The 21,850-nt window shown below is 38.7% G+C and overlaps 1 protein-coding gene across 2 annotated transcripts in view; it reads left to right on the top strand.

Annotated features, from left to right (window-relative positions):
* Positions 1-15,536, top strand: part of F9 (coagulation factor IX) — a 46,652-nt gene extending 31,116 nt beyond the window's left edge. For both annotated transcript variants that reach the window (XM_066249690.1, XM_066249689.1), the window contains 3 exons: positions 1,193-1,398; positions 12,802-12,916; positions 13,705-15,536. In XM_066249690.1, the coding sequence (XP_066105787.1) occupies positions 1,193-1,398; positions 12,802-12,916; positions 13,705-14,252 (869 nt within the window). In that variant the 3' untranslated portion in view covers positions 14,253-15,536. The remainder of the gene's footprint in view (positions 1-1,192; positions 1,399-12,801; positions 12,917-13,704) is intronic.
* Positions 15,537-21,850: the final 6,314 nt, after the last annotated feature.

Below are 21,850 nucleotides of genomic sequence, written 5' to 3'. Positions count from 1 at the left end.
CCTAGAGTATTCATGCTGTAACTAAACTAAAGAGTATTTAATTATTCATAGGCCCGCCTCCCTATTGTACTCAGTTCTTCACATACATTGCTTCAAATCCAGCATACCTTGAAATGAGAATATATATATATATATATATATATATATATATATATATATATATAATGTTCCAGTGTATACAGATGGCATAGTAAATAAATCCTTATAAACCCTACTACGTTATAAGAGAGAAAATAATTGAGAACCACCTCCAACTATTAAGCGTTATATCTTAATATAACCTTAGCTGTAGCAGAATAAGTAGGCTAAACCTAAAATAAACATTTCTATCTTTCGATAATAATGATCTCCTTTCTCTAATCTTTGATAATTTATGTTTCTACATAAATATTTTGAACTAATTTTCTTTTTCCCAACCACATGTTATCTTCATGATACTTGTCTCAGCTGGTTGCTATAAAAATGTCTGTTATAAGAAATGTGGCTAGTAAGAAAATGAGAATTGAAAATTAAATGTGAGGTGACTTTGCTTGATTACAAATTTCCATTCTGTGTTACCGCAGTGCATCAGTAAACAATTTCTTCTCTTTAGAAAATAAACCAACCCAAGGTAAGTAGGTAACCAGTTCTCAGGAAGATATGGCTATGATAATCATATTAATAATTTATTTGGTTAATACTTGACAGTCAGGTAATTTATTCACAATGAGCTCCCCCAACATATATATGTAAAAGTCCACTGTAGAATCTAGAAGGCATTCTAGTTTCCAAAGGAAATCCTGTTAACAATAAGTAGCAGGAGTCCCATTTACCTAATTCTAAAGTTAAAGGTATATGCCACCATTCAAGGGACAGTACTTGGGAATAAGACTTTTTAGAGAAAAAAACCTAAACAGAAAGTCATTAGACTTTATAAAAGTCTTACAAACTTTGATTCCAGAACTCCTATCCTATTTCTGTAAAGATGATGGATTCCTGAATCAAATGTTCTTTTCATAAAGGGTTTAAAAACTTTCAATGAAAACAATGAAATTAGCCTTTTAGTTCGAGACTATATTCATTGTTCAGATTTTTAAAAAAATATCGATAGGCCTGATTCTCAGAAGTGTCAAGGATAGGCCTCATTTTTAATCTTTGTAATACATATTCTGCTTGCCAAAGAGAAATATTCTATTTTTTCCCATTTTTCTAGTGCCGTTTCCATGTGGGAGAGTTTCTGTCTCACATATTCCTGGGATGTTCACCCGTGCTGAGACTATTTTTTCCAATATGGACTATGAAAATTCTACTGAAGATGAAACTGTTTTGGATAACATCACTCAAAGCACTCAACCATTTAGCAACCTCACTCGAATTGTTGGTGGAGAAAGTGCCAAACCAGGTCAATTCCCTTGGCAGGTACTCTATATTGATTATGTGTCCAAACTGGCATTCAGAATGCAAATGGCAGGCCAGGTGGGAGACAGAGGATAGGATACTATGTGGAACTATTAGGTTGAGACTTTGGCAAGTCTCAGCAATAAGTAATAAGCCCCTATAGGTGTGGAGCTGGTAAAAGAGAAGTCGAGAGACAGCTGTTATACAAGGTCAAGAGGAGTTTGGCATCAAGGAAATATCATAGCAGGGTTCCAGACAAGTAATAGGGAGGGCTGGAAATGAGGTCATAGGTACTACTTTAGCTTCAGGCCCTGTGAGAACTGGTGAAAGTCAGAAAATCTCTAGATCCAGAAATACTGTATTATTTTGAATAGATTTTAAAAAGGTCTCAAGTAGGAAGAATTAAGACAAGAAACAGGTTCTTGGAGCCAGTGTATGAGATAAGGAGGGGGGATAGGTCCAAAGCGGTATTTCTCAAAGTGTGGTAGCATCAGATTCACCTGGGGAATTGTTAGGAATGCAAATTCTCATGCTATACCTTAGACTTAGAGTCTAAGGCTTAGGCCTATCAAATCAGAATCTCTGAGGGTGGGGCCCAGCAATTTTTGTGCTACAAGCCCTTCAGGTAATTCTAATGCACACTACAATTTGAAATCCACTGGTCCAAAGGAAACAATCTTGTTATATTAGCTAACGTACAAAACCTCAAATAGAGAATTCATGATACCTAATCATACTATAGGTGTGATCCTCAGGCATTCAACAAGATAATCACTTGTGCACATTTTTGAGGCAACAACCAAGAGGTATATCTGTAGCAAAACCTGGTTATAACTGGCTATAGCTAAAGCCTAAGTGATTCCTACGGAGATAAGGAGTAGGCCTCATAGGCAAGGAGTCAGGCTAGTTCTTATATAAAGTTGTGCTGTTCAATAAGGTAACTACAAGCCACATGTGCCTATTTAGATATAACTACAATTAAATTAAATTTAAAATTCATTTTCTTGGTTACACCTGCCACATTTCAAGTGCACAACAGTCACATGTGGCTAGTGGCTAGCCTACTAGAAAGTGACAGAACATTTCCATCATCACAGAAAGGTCTACTGGGGAATGCTTATAATAGTTGAATTTATCATAGAATTTCTTAGTGTCCAAAATTATGTGATTTTGTAGTAATCTCCAGGATGTTTCACTAAACCTCTCTATTGAGGTTTGGATATTTGCCATCAGAGACCAAGAACTTTAAAGACTTTTCATTCATCAACAAGTAACAATTTAAGCCAGGATCAAGTAAATATCCCCAGGTTTAACACTACTGTAATTTTCTGAAACTGGCTACATATCTGTCCAGGATTCTTCAGATTGCCTTCCATTTTCTAGTACAATAGGGGTAAGATATTGAACCTATCCCTGGAAGGTAAGGATTTGGCACACACATTGTGGAGAGTAGCACTGAAGGATTGTAGACCATCACAATGAAAACTTTATATTTTCCTTCCCATTACCTTTGCTTTTTTGTTGTTCTTGATGTTTTAGATACAGAAAGGAACAGAGGAAGGAAAGAAGGGAGAAAAGAAGAGAAGGATAAAGAAAGAGAGGGAGAGAGGAAGAGAGGAAAGAAGAGAGAGAAAAACCAATTTGTTTTTCCACCCATCTATGTATTCATTGGTTGATTCTTTTTTTTCTTGTGATAGAGACAAAAAGAGAGACAGAGAGAAGGACAGATAGGGACAGACAGGCAGGAAGAGAGAGAGATGAAAAGCATCAATTCTTTGTTGTGGTACCTAAGTTGTTCATTGATTACTTTCTCATATGTGCTTTGACTGGGGGTTACAGCAGAGCGAGTGACCCTTTGCTCTAGCCAGCAAACTTGGGCTTCAAGCCAGTGACCTTTAGGTAGAAGTCAACAACCATATCATATGGCCGTGTCTATGATCCCACGCTCAAGCCAGCAACCCTGTGCTCAAGCTGGTAAGCCTGCGCTCAAGCCAAAACAGCCGTCACTCAAGCCAGCGACCTCAGGGTTTCAAACCTGGATCCTCTGAGTCTCAGTTTGATGCTCTATCCAATGCACCACTGCCTGGTCAAGCTTACTGATTGATTTTTGTATGTGTCCTTACCTTGGCATACTGGATTACTGCTCTAACCAAATGAGCTACCCAGCCAGGGCCTTACCTTTACTTCTAAAAATATTTTGGACTTGATCTTATAGACAATAAAATACACTGTATGTCCTTTATGCCTACTCTGTCCCCTACTTAAGCATCCTATCAATGTGGCTTCCTATACCCATTATGACCCCTCCCTTCATTTACACACATCATTACTTTCATTCATGACTCCATATAAGACTGACCTTTGTCCTCTCCATCAACCTCTCCTTAAACAACCCCTCTTGTGTCAGCCACTTTAATTATGCTTTATTCTATTTAACATATATGTATCTAATTCTAATTTTACTATTTGTGTTATTATGTAGATTCATTCATTCCATATCCAACTTTTATCAGTATTATGCTTAAAATAAAAAATCCTACTTTGTAATTATTATCTTCCTTGGACTTGTGAGACATAAAACAGTGCTTAAAGTGGAAGATCCAGTCACCCAGGGTGTTTCATTAACTAAGAAGATGACTTCCGTTAAAAAAATTTTTTTAATCCCAGAATTAATGCATTGTGGGCTTAGCATTATTCCCTTGTCATCTAGAAAGGAAATGGCAAATATATTTAAATGAAAGCTAAAAAATGAGGCTTTATAAAATCTCAACTGAGTCACAGAATCTCTGTTCCCTATACATCCCCTTTAAGTCACATGTCTGCCAATATTTTAACAATGCAAGTCTTTCTTAATAGAAATTTACTCTAGTAAGCTATTTTTTTTCTAAGTTGAAGAAACTATTAGATGATGGTTATAGTTTTACTGTGAGAGAATATAAATAATAGATATCATTTCAAATCTGTCATGTTCTCCTCACTGCACACTTATAGTTAGTGTACCTGTTGACTCTTTCCTATCCAGCCAAACTAAGGTCATTTGGAATGTTCAAGTTCACTCATCCACATGTGTGAGCACATGTGCACACACATGTTCACTCCTTATTTCACCCATATGAAGATAACTGACTGGAATACTAGATATTAGGTTTTAGTTTTTTAGTTTTTTCCCAAAGCTGAGGAGATGAGATACTTTCTGGGATTTGAGAAAGACCCAGTCATGCATACGTCTGCATTGTTTCCACCCTCATCAAAGAACTGTCCACACCTACCTCCACCCAGTTTTTCATGAAAGGTTACTTGTTTTCAAAAATATGAGATAAGTATACAAAAGTCATCTTTAGACAAAAAATTAAACAGAAATAAAACAAACCAGAATGTCTCATTTGGTGAAGGGCCAGATCCCCCCATTCATGGTTAATCTGCAGAGTAGAAATACTTGATTTGATTGCAGACAACACTGCAACACACCTGCTGCAGCCAAGACAACAAAAGAAAGCAAGCAACAGCAGGGGTTTCAAAGGCCAACACAGTCTATGACAATAAAACCGAAAATACTATTTAGCAATGTCTCCAAGAAAAGAATGATTTAAAATGCCAATGCTTCAGAAAAGGGGGTATAAAGTGACCATTTAGATAAAAAAATCTCACAAAAAACATGGGGAGTTGACTTTCATTTGCAGTAATAACCAGTTTGTTAAAGAAAAGGTTTAAGTGAGTTGTTTGCAAGAGCTAAAGTGTCATGAGGGGACGGAAAGAAAACATTATTTTGTGGATTTACAGGTGAAAGTTACAGGCTGGTAGGCAGCTTCTGGCCGCAGTTATGAAAGCCCTTTACAACCACAGGGTCTATTATGTGGGGTAGGCAGCTTTGAAAGAAAACACTGCTTGAAAAAATGTTTGTCTAATTGTTGACTTGAAGAGCTATTCTGTCACTGGGAACAGCAGCAGCTGGATAACGCCATAGGGAGAATGTTGGGGCATTGATTCACTTGGAGGGAGATTAGAATAAGCTAAGGGACAGCTTTGAGATCTTAAGGACATATGTGCACCTTCCATGTGGTCTGTCCACCATTGCATTCATTCTTACCTTATTCTAGGCCTTTCATCTTCAGGGTTGGAAGTGAGCCCTCCACAGCTGGGATCGCCAAAGGCGCTTTCCAGAACCCTCTCTGGTTCCTGCCAGCAAGGCCCCAACCCTACTCCAGCCTCAAATGTGCTGGCCTGCTTGCTTGACCTTGAATCCACATTACCATGACAGAAGGCTTGAGAGAGAAGCGGAGGGAGGTACAGGCCAGTTTTCTTCATTTTCCCGCCAGGTGCCCTGCAGTGGGCTCAGTGCCACTTGAGAACTTGGGGAAAGGAAGCAAGGACTCTGCAGAGACACCTTAGGAGGGAAAAGAGGAAGCCAAATGTTTAAGTGCACTATATAGGAACAGAAAAGCTATTTCCTCGTGTCAGTATATCTGTAGACTCCATAGCAGAGTGGGAACTAAAATGACTCAAATTACATACAGCTACATAAGGAAGAAATAGAGGTAAATTAAGGTCGGTTGAGGCCCTGGACGCAGAAAAAAATATTGGCCACTTAAAAAAAAGAGAGAGAGTGAAAATCAAAATACATATTAATGATATTTTAAATAAATAAAAATATTATGTACTATTAATGTTAAAATTTCACATATAAAACCAAACTTGGTGTCATTAGAAAAAAGTGTAAAGTTGGAGTTTTGCAGGGCCCTTCAGAAGTAGAGGCCCAGGGTGCACACCCATGTGCCCACCGTTAAATCTACCTCTAGGAATCAATGAAAAGTTTTGACCATTAGTGAAGAAAGGGAAATAGAGCCCTGCTCAGTTGCTGGTTTGATCCCCAGTACAGGAACGTACAGGAACAGATCCATGTTTCTGTTGCTGTCTCTCTCTCTAAAATCAATAAATATTTTTTAAAAAGGAAATTGCAATGCCTCTACTACAAGACACCTTCATCAACAATTTAAAGGGGAGAGATTTCAGGAAGCCAGGAGGTGTTGAGGCTTTCCAAAGCTTCAACTTGTTTTTGGTTTGAGCCTACCAGCTGATAATTCCGAACATGTGCAAACTTACACCAAGCATTCCTCCTACTTCTTCTGCTTTGGTTTAGGCCCTGCATGGGAAGTACCATTTTTTTTTCTGTTTTATCATGGGAGGAATACAGTGGAAGCCAGGTCTATAACCTTTCCTTATCCTTTATATTAGATTGTATCATATGCACTTGCCAATATTTAAACATTTTTTTTATTCATTTTAGAGAGGAGAGGGAGAGACAGAGAGGGAGAAGGGGGAGGAGCAGTAAGCATCAACTCCATATGTACCTTGACCAGGCAAGCCCAGGGTTTCAAACCGGTGACCTCAGCATTTCCAGGTCGACGCTTTATCCACTGCGCCACCACAGGTCAGGCCAATATTTAAACATTGTAACAGACAAAATATGTCTGTCTATTCTTCATTCCGTCATTGGCCTAAACAATCTTAAAATATTTTAACATTTTCCCCAGTCTGGGCTTTCCTCATCTCTGGCCTGAACCTATCCTTAAAGGTACCTAAGCTCTTGACCTGTACAGCAAACTACACAGACTCAATTCCTTCCGTTCTATTAGGACACACACCCATGACAAACAACACATCAAGTTACCATATGTATAAACCAGAATTTTTTTCATTTTGTGGTTGTCGGGTATTGGAAGGAAAATGTTATATGAAGATCCTAAGACTATATTGCCCTGGCTAGATAACTTGATTGTTTGGTCCTGAAAGCACAGAGATTTGCCAATTCAATACCCAGTCAAGGCACATACAAGAACAAACCAATGTTCCTGTCTCTCTCTTGCTTTTTCCCTTCCTCCCAATAAATTCAATAAAATAAAAATAAATAAATAAATAAATAAATAAATAAATAAACCATATAAATGTCTTCACTGGGAAAAGGCAACCCTCTATTTTTCCTAGCTTAGATGATAAAGTTCCAGTTAAGAGAAATAAAAAGATAACAAATGTAATTTCACCTGTCTCAGAAAACTATTTTGGACAGAACATTAGACTATTATTCTCTAAGATGGTTTGATAAAATCTATTTCAATGACTAGTCTAGTTAACCAATCATTAAAAACCAAAAGTGAACATTGTCTCTTTTGCCCAGAAAAAGTAGAGCCTAGGACTGGGTGAATCACATCTGTGGACATAACATCATGCAGAAATGGTTTTGCATTTTATATAAGAGAGATTGAGTTTGCAAACAGAAAATATTATTGTAAAATTGGAATTTGCTAGGTAGGAAGAACAGAGGTTTACTGGAATCACAGGGAATGGCCAGATTCAAGTTAAAGGTTTAGGAAGTGAATAACAAGACAACAGTTATTACTTTGTGTTGACATCGTCAATGAAGAGTATTAGAACAGATATGTAAATGTGTATTTTTGTAGATGCATATGGGTGTATTTCATGCATATCTGTTTGTGCCTGAAAGGGAATAAACAGCTTCCTATTAGGACATGAGAAACATGAAAATGATTGATAGGTCAGAACTCAGATGCCTGGCTCAGATCATATGCCTTCTTCACATTTTCCCATCATTCTCTGAAGAGACATCTTACAATAACTTGTCTTTGGCCAAACAGATAGCTCATTACCAAATAGCTAATATTTAGATAACTATTATCCTGACATATTCAAGCAAACATTCCAAAACCAAGTCATTATAGTATCTTTAAGCACAAACATATTTTAGAGTTTTTCTTGGCAAAGATATTTGCTAAAATTTCTAATACTAATCAGGGATTGGTAAAAAAAAAAATTCCCTTTCAGGCTTAACACATTTTTGACCGCTCATAAGTTAACTTGTGTTTTCATGCCCAAACGTTGTTGACCACTCAGGAGTTAAGTCATGTTTGCACTTACATTAGCTATTTCAATTTTTGAAAGTCAAAGTAATATAGGATTATTGTATTTGTGACTCTTCGTCCTTGAAGTAGCTAGGGGATAGATATCTGCTGATTCAAATGAGTGCAGCTCAGAACCTAACACTTCTTCTGGCACTTCCAAAAGAGCTCCTTACATTGATTCACCTTTTATGCTTTCATGGCAACTAGAAGACCACATTTTAGAAAAAATAATCACTGGTATAAAAAAAAATCCAACTACAATGTGTAAAGTGTGTGTTTAAAAAGGAAAGTGCAGTGAAATCAGATATTTTTGCAAAACATGTTGCATACCATTACATGTAGGTGATTGTTATACAGTATACCACACCAAAAAATTACTAAAATATATAATATGTATAAAATATAATATGTAGCAGATATGTACAAAGTTTCATTTAAATTCATTATATATAAATAAAGTATACTAAAATTTAGATTGTTTCATTTTCATACTCAATTACAAAAAAATAGCCAGTGACATGAGATAAATTCTGCATAAAATTGCCAGTCAATGTGCTAAGGCCTTGGCCGGTTGGCTCAGTGGTAGAGTGTCGGCCTGGCATGTGGGGGACCCGGGTTCGATTCCCAGCCAGGGCACATAGGAGAAGCGCCCATTTGCTTCTCCACCCCCCCCTACTTCCTCTCTGTCTCTCTCTTCCCCTCCCGCAGCCAAGGCTCCATTGGAGCAAAGATGGCCCGGGTGCTGGGGATGGCTCCTTGGCCTCTGCCTCAGGCGCTAGAGTGGCTCTGGTCGCGGCAGAGCAACGCCCCAGAGGGCAGAGCATCGCCCCCTGGTGGGCAGAGCGTTGCCCCTGGTGGGTGTGCCGGGTGGATCCCGGTCGGGCGCATGCGGAAGTCTGTCTGACTGTCTCTCCCTGTTTCCAGCTTCAGAAAAAAAAAATAAAAGAACAATGTGTTAAAAGAATACAACCATATTTTCCGGCCAACCACCAGAAAGCAGTAGCTCTACGCAACAGGTCTTTGGCAGGAGTCAGACTTGCTACAGCATATTCTCTGTGCCCATGGGTTGTGGATATCCTTTACTGTACCCTAACCATCCACTTAAACTGAAATATAACTAATTCAAATCTAATACAGAGGAGAAACACTATTTTATCATTTCTTCTGAATTCTTAACACCAGGTACTTGAATACAAATATTCAGTTGTAACCATTAAGACCAATATAGAACAGTGTAGCACAAATTTGCTTGGTGGTGAATATAACTTGGGTCAGGGCCAGCTGCATGAGCTTGTGACCAGTGCACCTACACAGGACCCTGCATTTATAAGGGTTCTACATTTGAAGTTCAACACTTTGTGTTTTATAATTCAAGTTTAATGAGACAGTAGGATATAATGGGTTAGGAGCCTCAAATCACTGCAGTCTCACTTCTCAGTACTCCAAGGGGATGGATTCTTGACCTCCTTTCTCATGTTCTTTTGTGCCTTGGCCAGCTCTACTCTCTCTCCTCATACTTGCCCAGCCCCCAATTCATGGAACATTGGCATACTCCCCCTCCCCATCTCCAATAGCTAACACTGTCATCCTCTTCCTGCAGTCATAGGGAACATCGAGGTTGGGTGCACCTACCCTATGCCATCTTGGGATGGGCATGGTCATATGGCATCTTGAGAACAAATGTGTCAAAGAACATGGAAAGGTGAATGGTGGGGGCAGGCCTCTTGCCCACCTTCATTCCAGGTACAGAGCATATCCTGCCGTGGAAGTGGCAATCCATTAGGAATCCCCTTTTTGCAGTAGTTTCCTGCAGTGGTCCAGTGGGAAGGGAATACTGACTTACTCATCACTGATGGGGCACAGGACATCAGTTTCGTGGAAGGAGAGTACATGTGTTTGCATGCTAAATTGCAGAGTGCAACCCCAGGACATCTGTAATTATCTGCCTTCCCAGTAAATATCCCCCATTTCTAAGGGGGTATAACATTAAATAGTAAATTTAAAACACCCTAATAGGTTGCCAGAGATCAGAGAATAAAAGGAATTTCTTTTTTGTATTTTAGTGTCTTCAATTCCATTTTTCACTGGCTTTTAAACAGGGGGTCTTGAATTTTCATTATGCACTGATCCTCACATAATATATAGACAGATATGCCAGAGTAAGCACTTTTAAAACATAAAGGTCACCAATCCTTGGGAATTATGAAACAGAATTTTTCAAATCTAATTATGCATAAGAATATTCCAGAGATCCTTATTTTCTCTCATCCCCTCACCAAAAGATTCTGATTAACTTTGGGTGGGCCTCAAAATCTGCATTTAACAAGCATCCCAGATGATTCTTTTGCAATTGGAGAAATACTGGGTGCTTAGAAGCATAGATTCTGAAACCAGGCAGCTAGAGTTTGCATCTTAACTTTGCCACTAAACTTAGCAGAATTAACATGCATATCTAAACCTCAGTTAGCTCATTATCAATGGAAATATTAATATCATTCCCATATGTCTTGAATAGTAAATGTACATAAAACACTTAGCACAATGATTATTCCATAGTAAGCAATCAATTATGTTCCCCCCAAAATTAAGAATATTGTTAAGTCCCAGTAGTGAACACCCTGGAGTTTATTATATAGTATGAGTTTTCCTATATTTTTACAACGTTTCAAAATAAAAAAGCGACAGCTAGAATGAGAAGGGAAGCTTGAGCAAGGAAAAGAGGGTCAGAAGCTTGCAATGAGTCAGCCCCATGGGTCTCCAGGCAAGAGGCTTGCTTGTGCTTCAGTGTCTAGGACTTAGTAGATTTTGAGTAAACTAAATTCAGGAGAAAAAGAATCTTGACTAGAACGTATCTCTAAGATTTTCACACAGTCATACTGGGAAGTTGCTGCGGACTAGCGCAGCTCCAAATAACGGTGTGGAATTAAGGAAACACACTTTGTCAAAACAAAAACGATGGAACCAGGAGGACTCCTCAAACTGCCTGAAAGTATCTGAGTGCCTCATAGCCCCAGTTCCCTTTATTATATAGACATATGCAAATCAAAGACCCTGATACAAAGTTGCACATCAAAGGCTAAGACAGGAACTCTCGGAAGCAAAAACAGGATACATTAGTGAAATTTACAAACATCTGAAACAAACAAAGAGTCAGAGGAAAGGCATGTATATTGCTTCCAGCAACCCAAGGAAGCAAGTGGAGTGGGTGCAAATACTCAGCATCAAAGCCAAATATGGAGATGGAGGGGGAAGAACTTAACCTTTTGCTAAACCTCGAATCTATAATGTTTTTTTGCCATTAACGGTCCACAACAGGAAGTGACCATTCCCTTCCCCTAGTTTAAGAAAGAGCTTATTCCTGGGGCTATGTGGACTTCAGTAAAAGGGCATCTATCTATTCAGAAATAATCAGTGCCCACAAAAGGATTACCAAATGTTGAGTGTGCCCTCTAGTGTTCACCTGCTCAGCTTTCTTCCAGAAGAGTTGTATCAAGGCCCTCGCTTACTTTGGAAGTGAAAGTCTTCAAGTTAATCTACTCAATGAGGTGGTGAAAATATTTACTGTCAACACTGATTATGCAATGAATTTGTAGATGAAAGACCAGAGTGGCCTCTTATCTAATAATTTCCAGGCTCAAAGCAGCACTGACACACCATTGTCCACTATGCCCTAAAACAACGTACAGCTACATAGACCTTGTAGAACAAATGCATGCATATTGTTGTTCTTCATTGCCTGGATGGCTATAAAAATAGCCCTTATAGAGGTCTTAGGTCTCACATCATAATATACTAGTATCGAAAGGGACAAGAGCTTCAGTGATTACTTACTCCAGAAGTCAACTCAGTGCATTGCTGAATGTAAAATTTGTGCCATCAGGGAATCTGACTCACCTAGAAATGGAATCTGAGGGCCCCAGATCTCCAAAAGAACCAGTTCCCTCATATTTGCCTCATCCATAGATCCCCCTGGCTCTCACCACACATTCTCTTCAACACAGTTACAGAAATGGCTTTTTTGATTGTGCTCTAGAAACACTAATTAATCTGCAATGTGGACATTTTCCAGAAACACTCCAGTCCTGCCAGCACCTAGAAGCCATTTTTTTTTGCCCACTCTTATAAATAACACACATATTTATTTTGTTCTGAATCAAATATATTATAGGGGGCTGGATTAAAGAAGGTAACAGGTTTAAGCAAAAATCTTATATATCAACACATAACCCATATATACAACAACAGAGTAGCAATACCTGAAGGAAAGGGAGAGTGTAGGTGCGGAGCACACTTTCAAAATGTGTGTCTCTATGGGAAACAGGGCAGGGGGAAATGGAGACAGGAAGAGACTTTCTTTAGGGTGGAGGATGCAGTGTGTAGATGGTGTTATATTTTGTGTTCACCAAACCTGTATAGTTTAGTGAACCATGCCATTCCACTAAATTTAAAAAGAAATAAAATAATTAAAAACATATATTATGTAATAATATTGACAATTTTGTTTCCACAGGTCCTTCTGACTGATAAAATTGATGCATTCTGTGGAGGTTCCATCATTAATGAAAAATGGGTCATAACTGCAGCCCACTGTATCAAACCTGGTGTTAAAATTACTGTTGTTGCAGGTAAATAAACAAAAAAAAGATAGTAGTCTGCAGCATCATTAGATCTTCTGTAAGACTAGCATATCATATTTTACCAAGGTCTAATAAGATCGTTGTTAAATAAGTTGGGTTAGTGGTAGAGGGGGCCTTATTTTCATAACCCAAATATTTATCCTCCAAGCTCCCCAAGATTCTTTCTGTGTACATTTGTTAGCATGCACTTCAATGGGCAACACTTTTTTATTGATGTCTCCATTTTCCTGCTAGACTAAGCCTTTCCAAATGCTGTTTATTATCACTGATCTTTATAACTCTGGTGCCTGGCAAAAGCTGTAGCCAGCCCTCAGCTAACATTTGAGTGAATGATTAAATGAAGGTATTATCTTCACTCAAAAAACAGGTCAAAATATTTGAAATTGGGAGAGTCTAGAATAATTTATGACAAGTAGATTCATTATCACCTGTGAATGATGTTAAGACTTGTAACAGAAAAGGTGAACAGAACCATCTTTATAATGTGTTCTGTATTGCTTCTTGATCTGAAGAGTATGCACTGACCCTTATTACATTTTACCCAAATCATACCAATGTAAGATTGAAATCTTTGACACTTGGCTGTCATTTAATTCAGTAATGTCGAGTGGACGCTTTGAAAATCTGTTTCTGTATGTGAAAGACAATTTGTGACTCAAGAAAAATTTATTTCCAGTAGGTGAAATGCTAGTTAAGTACATGATGCTAGGTGAACACTTGGAAAATGTGTGTCTCTATGGGAAAGATATGACTAAAAAAATAACTGTTTCCAATAGGTGAACATAACACTGAGAAGGAAGAACATACAGAGCAAAAGCGGAATGTGGTTCGTGCTATTCCTCACCATAGCTACAACGCAACTATTAACAAGTATAGACATGATATTGCCCTTCTGGAATTGGATAAACCCTTAGTCCTAAACAGCTATGTTACACCTATTTGCATTGCTGACAAGGAATACACAGACATCTTCCTCAAATTTGGGTCTGGCTATGTGAGTGGCTGGGGAAGAGTCTTCAACAGAGGGAGATCAGCTTTAACTCTTCAGTACCTTAAAGTTCCACTTGTTGACCGAGCTACATGCCTTCGTTCCACAAAGTTCACCATCCATAATAACATGTTTTGTGCTGGCTTCCATGAGGGAGGTAGAGATTCATGCCAAGGAGATAGTGGGGGACCCCATGTTACTGAAGTGGAAGGCATTAGTTTCTTAACTGGAATTATTAGCTGGGGTGAAGAATGTGCAATGAAAGGAAAATATGGAGTATATACCAAGGTATCCCAATACGTCAACTGGATTAAGAAAAAAACAAATCTCACTTAAAGAAAAACATATTTTCAAGGCTAAAACAAAGCTCATTTAAAGAAAAATGTATTTCCAAGGTTGACATATTTGGGATTGAAAATGAACAAGATCTTTTACTAACTAATCACTTTCTCATCTCATCAGATTTGAATATATACAAAAATATTGCTTTTTTTCTTTATGGAAAAAAGTCTGTCTAGAATTGATATTTTACTAGCATTAGTAAATTAGAAAGTATTGCAATATAATCACTTGAGAAATATATTATGGTAAGAATTTGTGGCCATGACAAAATTGTGAACTTAACTTCATCCTGCCCATCAGGCATTATATTTCTCAACTGAGGCAACTCTCTGATTCTCCTTCTCTAGAATCTTTCCTTATTTCATATCTTTCCAAACTCTTCCACAAAAACATCAGCATGTGTTAGACAGGCATTCAGGATATTTGGTCTAGTTCATCACAAGTGCAGCACCACATTCATAAAGGAAGAACACGAGTAGCTGACAAGTTAAAACTCATCAGAAACGCCACTTCTTTTTATGTACCCTTAATTCTGTATCCTTTATGTTTTCCAACATCTAATCTCTAGATCAGCTTTTTTCCTCTTTCACCTTTTCCATACACATAGAGGAGGGAAGGGGAGCATCAGACTGTTTTACTGGTATAGACAATTATATATGTCTATCATACCCAGACTTGCCTTCAGTTTAGACTTGGACTTGCTTATTTGAGTACAGGGATGAAGTAAGGTCTAAATAACTTCAGGGAAAAGGTCCTTTCAGAGAGTCACATTATTCAAATATATACATAATGGAAGGAATGAGTTATCAGAATAGTTCCATAAGACTTGTAATTGTGTTATGACACACTGACTAGAAATGGTTCTATAAAGGCAACTGATATAGCATTGTAAGTAAGAAATCTGAAGAAAATGTTAACAGAAAGAGAACAGTTTGCAATCTAAAACTAGTAGAGTCTGCAAGAATTTATCAGTGTGTGTCCACTACTGACCAGACCTAAGTAAGCAGTTGCCCAGATGAGAGAACATGAACATCATGTCTCCCTAACTAGTGTATCTCCACAGTGGAGAAGAGTGCACCAGGTTCACAGGCATGAGTCATTCCAATGAGTCAACCAACTCCTCCTTCTCTGGTTTCATGCCCACCAGGCAACTCTTTTATTTAATTAGGCCGTTTATATTAAACTTTCTAGAGGATTGCTGACCAACTAACACATGCACTTTAGTTGGTTAGACAAAATAATTTCTTTTATGAATTAATAAACTAGTACTCTGGCTCATACCTTGGCTCTTTGAATTCAGTTGATGTGAATTGGTCATCCCAACCAGGCCTTGTTATTGCTGATTTCTTTCAACTTATTTCAGTTAACAGTTTAGTCTTTCAAACATAACTATCAATAAATATAGTTTTCATTTCCTCAGAAAGTGTTTCTTGTTGAATCATTCCAAGAAAGGGTTCCAAACACTATATTCGGGAAAACAGCTAGAGGAATGTGTCCAAGAGCAATACAACACATCAGAGAGTTATACTTTTATCACTCAGTTTTTCATATGAGGCAGTGTAGATCCACCTGGGACAGATCTGCATTTAAATAGCTGCAAATATGTTCTTGCATAAGTCACTCCACATTTTGGGGCTTCAATTTTTACATGCGTAAAATGAGGTAGTTTGACAGAATACTCTCCAAAAACCCTTGTTGACTTTGATAGTTTTTTATTATATTTCGTTATCTAAAAAAAATTCATGGAGTCTGACCAGGTGGTAGCACAGTGGATAGACCATCGGACTGGGTCATGGATGACCCAGATTCGAAACCTCAAGGTTGCTGGCTTGAGTGTGGGTTCATCTAGCTTGAGCATGGGCTCCACAGCTTGAGCAAAGGGTCACTGGCTTGAGCCTGGGATCATAGACATGACTCCATGGTTGCTGACCTGATTCCAAAGGTCACTGGATTGTAGCCCAAGGTCACTGGCTTGAGCCTAAGGTCACTGGCTTGAGCAAGGGGTCACTTGCTCTTCTATAGCCCCCAGGTCAAGGCACATATAAGAAAGCAATCAATGAACAACTAAGGCGCCATAACAAAGAATTGATGCTTCTCATCTCTCTGCCTTCCTATCTGTCCCTATCTGTCCCTTTCTCTGACTGTCTTTGTCATAAGTTTAAAAAAATTCAAGAAGGGATTACTGTGTGCCAAACACCAATAGTATTCATTAACCACATTTATGTATTTTATGAGTTAACTAAAATAATGCACATGAATTCCTTTATCAGCACCTACTACTTTGCTACACAGTATGAACTTGTTCATACCCTTGTTCCAGGGTATGAACAAGTCTTGTGTTGAGTGTAATGAAAAGAGACCGTATTTAAATAATGAGTGAGATTGAGTATTCATAAAAATAAACAAAAAAAAATCATCTCTGCTATTGGCTAAAATAGGGAAAGGGAGAGGAGACATTATAACTATCTGCCTTAGGTTTCAGGAGGATACTAACAAGCATGAATATATGTTACTTCAAATTTGAATGACTAAAAATCTGTAGACTCAGTGCTCTGCAATCAATAAAAGTGAGCCACTCTGGCTTTGCTGCCATTGAGACCTCCCCTTACAAAGACAGCAGTGGGGGTATGGCCTTATACCTTCTGGGATTGGTCTTCCCTGTGGCAGAGGAGCTCCTGGGCCCATAAATCTCTAAGGCACATTTATGCTTTTACCCTTGAGCTCAAAAATGACTGAATTGATCACTGCCGCCATTAAACATGTGGGCCCTTTAAACTCACCTAAGAGCCAGCGGCTTTAGAACCAGGCCCTCATTAGATTATACCTAGGGCATTTGTAGTTGGCATATAAAAATCATTAGAACTTTCAAAATCGCTGTAGCTACTTTACCTAAAGGGACTGAAACATGCTGCTGCAGTACTGGAAATGACAGATTAAAACAGAACTCTTGATGAGTGAAGAAAAGTGTGTTAATTCAGTGCAGTCATTTTAATTTGCTGTTAAAGTATAACTGTTTTGGTTCTTTTTTTAATATTAGTTGCTTCATGATGACAAGAACTATATACAGTCCAATTTTCTTTCCCAAGGGAAAAATAATAGTTTTTCTCTCCTACTCTCCTGAACCATGACAAACCAGTTAATAAAATTGCTTCATTATAATTTTGCAACAACTTCTGAATACAATCTAACAACATCAAATCTAAGAATGTCAGAGCTGCAAAGGCTCTTAGACACTATTCAAACCACTCTGCCCATTTAACAGATGAGCAAATTGAGGCCAAGACCAGGCCCAAAGTAACAGTGGTACAGCTGAGATTAGGACTCAGGTTCTCCAGTCCATACTATGAAAGCATAGTGCTTTTGATTAGAGTGCTTTCAATCAGAACATTATCTATATTTTTAGAACTGGCAAATTATATATTAGTGACAATCCTTTCAGCAATCTTGGGATTGCCTGGAATTTTTACTGGTGATGCTTGACAACAGGTGATTAAATCAAGAAGACCAACAGCCTGAAAAGTCAAGTGTCAGTCAAATAACAGACTGGAGCTTCAGTTTTTTTTTTTTTGTTTTTTTTTTTTTTGTATTTTTCTGAAGCTGGAAATGGGGAGAGACAGTCAGACAGACTCCCACATGCGCCCGACTGGGATCCACCTGGCACGCCCACCAGAGGCAACGCTCTGCCCACCACGGTGCGATGCTCTGCCCCTCTGGGGCGTCACTCTGCCACGACCAGAGCCACTCTAGCGCCTGGGGCGGAGGCCAAGGAGCCATCCCCAGCGCCATCTTTGCTCCAATGGAGCCTTGGCTGCGGGAGGGGAAGAGAGAGACAGAGAGGGAGGAGGGGGTGGGGATGGAGAAGCAAATGGACCCCTCTCCTATGTGCCCTGGCCGGGAATCGAACCCGGGTCCCCCGCACTCCAGGCCGACGCTCTACCGCTGAGCCAACCGGCCAGGGCCTGGAGCGTCAGTTCTTGACTGACAGCAGACACTAAGTACACATGGAATTAACCTCTGCTACTGGTGTCTGGCCTTCTAGATCTGACATTTAACTTCTAGAGAAAAATCATCAGTGTCATCTGGCACAGAGTCATTCCAGCAACATTTCAACTTGCTTCATTGCAACTCTGCTGAGTAAAACATATGTGGGATACCGAGACAGCAGGCTACTCCAGAAGCTATCGCTTGATGGTTAAAGGAAGGCTTCAAAGGCCCACAGAAGCTCAGATTCTGACAGTACAGTGCAGGGCAGATGTGGGTGACAGCGAAACAGACTTCAGTGATTGACAGGCCTTTCTGAGCAAAGCACTCAGGAATCAGGGCTCCTTTTGAATCTAAAGCTTATGGCATCTCAAAATGTCATCATTAAAGCCACAAAAATCAGTGTGTTCTGCAAACTACAAAGGCTGCTTGAAGGAGACACAGCAATCAAAGGTGTGTCACTCCTACTCTTTTCAACTAGTCTAAGTACACAAATCACTCTACTCATTTTATTTAATTGTACTTTCAAGGCAGACTTTTATCATCCTGTCTTCAGGTTTATGGCTTGCCTTGAGATTTCCAGAGTTCATCTCAACTTCTATGGATAAAGGTATCAGGAGGAAAACTGCAGGCAGACCCTTTCTTATACATATAAAGAGGCAACAACTTCTGGAACAAGACCACAGCTTCAAAGGATAAGAGTATTTCAAACTTCTAGACAGATCATTTCACTCTGGTGAAGAGTTATCCTCTTGGTTGAGAGAAGAATGGAAATAGGAACAGAGATGTTTCTGATTCCAAAGACTTTCTTCCAAAAATTTGCTTTATTCATTTTATGAATTTGACTCCACAGGCAAGAGAAGTGAAGGCAAAAATTAATGAATGGGACTACATCAGACTAAGAAGTTTTTGCTCAGCAAGAGAAACTGATAACAAAATAAACAGAAAGCCAACTAAATGGGAAATGATATTTTCAAACAACAGCTCAGATAAGGGCTTAATATCCAAAATATACAAAGAACTCATAAAACTCAACAACAAACAAACAAACAATCCAATAAAAAAATGGGAAGAGGATATGAATAGACACTTCTCCCAGGAAGAAATACAAATGGCCAACAGATATATGAAAAGATGCTCTTCTTTAGCTATTAGAGAAATGCAAATCAAAACGGCAATGAGATACCACCTCACACCTGTTCGATTAGCTGTTATTAGCAAGTCAGGTAATAGCAAATGTTGGAGAGGCTGTGGAGAAAAAGGAACCCTCATCCACTGTTGGTGGGAATGTAAAGTAGTACAACCATTATGGAAGAAAGTATGGTGGTTCCTCAAAAAACTGAAAATAGAACTACCTTATGACCCAGCAATTCCTCTACTGGGTATATATCCCCAAAACTCAGAAACATTGATACGTAAAGACACATGCAGCCCCATGTTTATTGCAGCATTGTTCACAGTGGCCAGGACATGGAAACAACCAAAAAGCCCATCAATAGATGACTGGATAAAGAAGATGTGGCACATATACACTATGGAATACTACTCAGCCATAAGAAATGATGGGATCTTGATAACATGATACGAAGCGAAATAAATCAGAAAAAAACAGAAACTGTATTATTCCATACGTAGGTGGGACATAATAGTGAAACTAAGAGACATTGATAAGAGTGTGGTGGTTACGGGGGGGAGGGGGAATGGGAGAGGGAAAGGGGGAGGGGGAGGGGCACAGAGAGAACAAGATAGAGGGTGACGGAGGACAATCTGACTTTGGGTGGTGGGTATGCAACATAATTGAATGACAAGATAACCTGGACTTGTTATCTTTGAATATATGTATCCTGATTTATTGATGTCACCCCATTAAAAAAATTATAAAAAAAAAATTTGCTTTATTTGAACATTAAATATGAGATTATAATCTATAAAAAGTTGCCAACATAGGATATCTCTTGGATACTGTCATTCCTAAACATTCAGAAATCCCATAGTCTGTAGCATCTCCAGATCAATAACCAATAAGTGTCTTAAGTGCTGACCTCGTAAAGAAAAGAGGTCTCAGTCCTGAACGGATGGCTTAGTGGTAGAGCATCCCAGGTTTGATTTCCGGTCAGGGCACACAGGAGAAGTGCCCATCTGTTTCTTTACCCCTCCCACTCTCCCTTCTCTCTCTCTCTATTTCTCCCCATCCCAGAGCCATGGCTCGATTGTTTTGAGAAGCGAGTTGGCTCTGGGCACTGAATATGGCTCTGTGGAGCCTCTGCCTCAGGTGTTAAAAATAGCTTGGTTGCAGAGCTACAGAGCAATGGCCCTAGATGGGCAGAGAATTGCCCCATAGGGGCCTTACCAGGTGGATCCCGGTTGGGACATATGTGGGAGTCTATATAACTGCCTCCCCTCCTCTCACTTAATAAAAAAAGAAAAAGAAAAAGAGGCCTCATGATTTACATATTATATGCTTTAGTAAAGATCTATATATAAAAATCTATTTCCTTCATGGAAAAGATTAGAAAAATAATCCTATATTTTCATGATAATCAAACTCAGTTCTAAAAGTGAAAAGCCAAATATAGAATACAACAAGTCTCTGATAAACTCAGTGTATGCTTGTTAATGAAACAATGTATAAATGAAATGGGAAAAAATGCTATTACTGACATCAGTGCAAAAGTCTTCTAAAATAAGAATAAGATAGTCCTCCTGAACACATAAGGCAGGGGACAGGAATGTTTTTGGCTCAGGGAGCCATGAATGCCACATATTTTAAAATGTAATTCTGTGAGAGCCATACAACGACACGTGTATGTTACGCATTATCCAATAAAAATTTGGTGTTGTCCCGGAGGACAGCTGTGATTGGCTCCAACCACCCGCAACCATGAACATGAGTGGTAGGAAATTGATTGTAATATGTGAGAATGTTTTATATTTTTAATATTTTTTTATTAAAGATTTGTCTGCGAGCCAGATGCGGCCATCAAAAGAGCCACATCTGGCTCGTGAGCCATAGGTTCCCAACCCCTGACATAAGGAAATATGCCATAGGAGGGGAGGCAGAAAAATATATAGAAAGAGACATCCATTCATTTCTGTCCAAGTATATAGAAAGGAGTAATCACTAATTTCCAGGAAAAGTAAAAAACATTAGCCTAGAAGGATATGGTTATAGTCCTGGCCTTTTCCTCTCCCAAAGCTGTATTCTCCAAAGCTGTATTCTCTCGTCTATGCTTTGTATCTTAATTTTGGTCAATGTTTTGTTATTATACCTTTTTTGTTGAGTCAGCTACTGGGGTTCATTTGGATTTTGAAGTTTTAAATCTAAATCAAATTTTCATTCCTGGCCACAAGGATTTAATTTTTTTAACATACCTCCATATTTTTCACTGTCCATACTCTCTTCTATATATTGTTTCTAGAGTTCTAGATGATCATACTTAAGATCAGAATCTCTGTTTCCTTAATTTAGAAGATATAAAGTTGGGTAACATATGTGCTAAAATGATAGCTACACATTACTTAATAGTGGGTTATAATTCAGAAATCTTAGCACACTCTGAAAAGGAGTTTTACTGAACATTTAGTATGGGCCTAGATAGCACTATGATAGA

Source organism: Saccopteryx bilineata, chromosome X (genome assembly GCF_036850765.1).
Source record: "Saccopteryx bilineata isolate mSacBil1 chromosome X, mSacBil1_pri_phased_curated, whole genome shotgun sequence".
In the NCBI taxonomy this organism is placed as follows: Eukaryota; Metazoa; Chordata; class Mammalia; order Chiroptera; family Emballonuridae; genus Saccopteryx; species Saccopteryx bilineata.
Note: the sequence above shows the minus strand (reverse complement) of the source record. Positions and strands in the feature narration are given on the sequence as shown.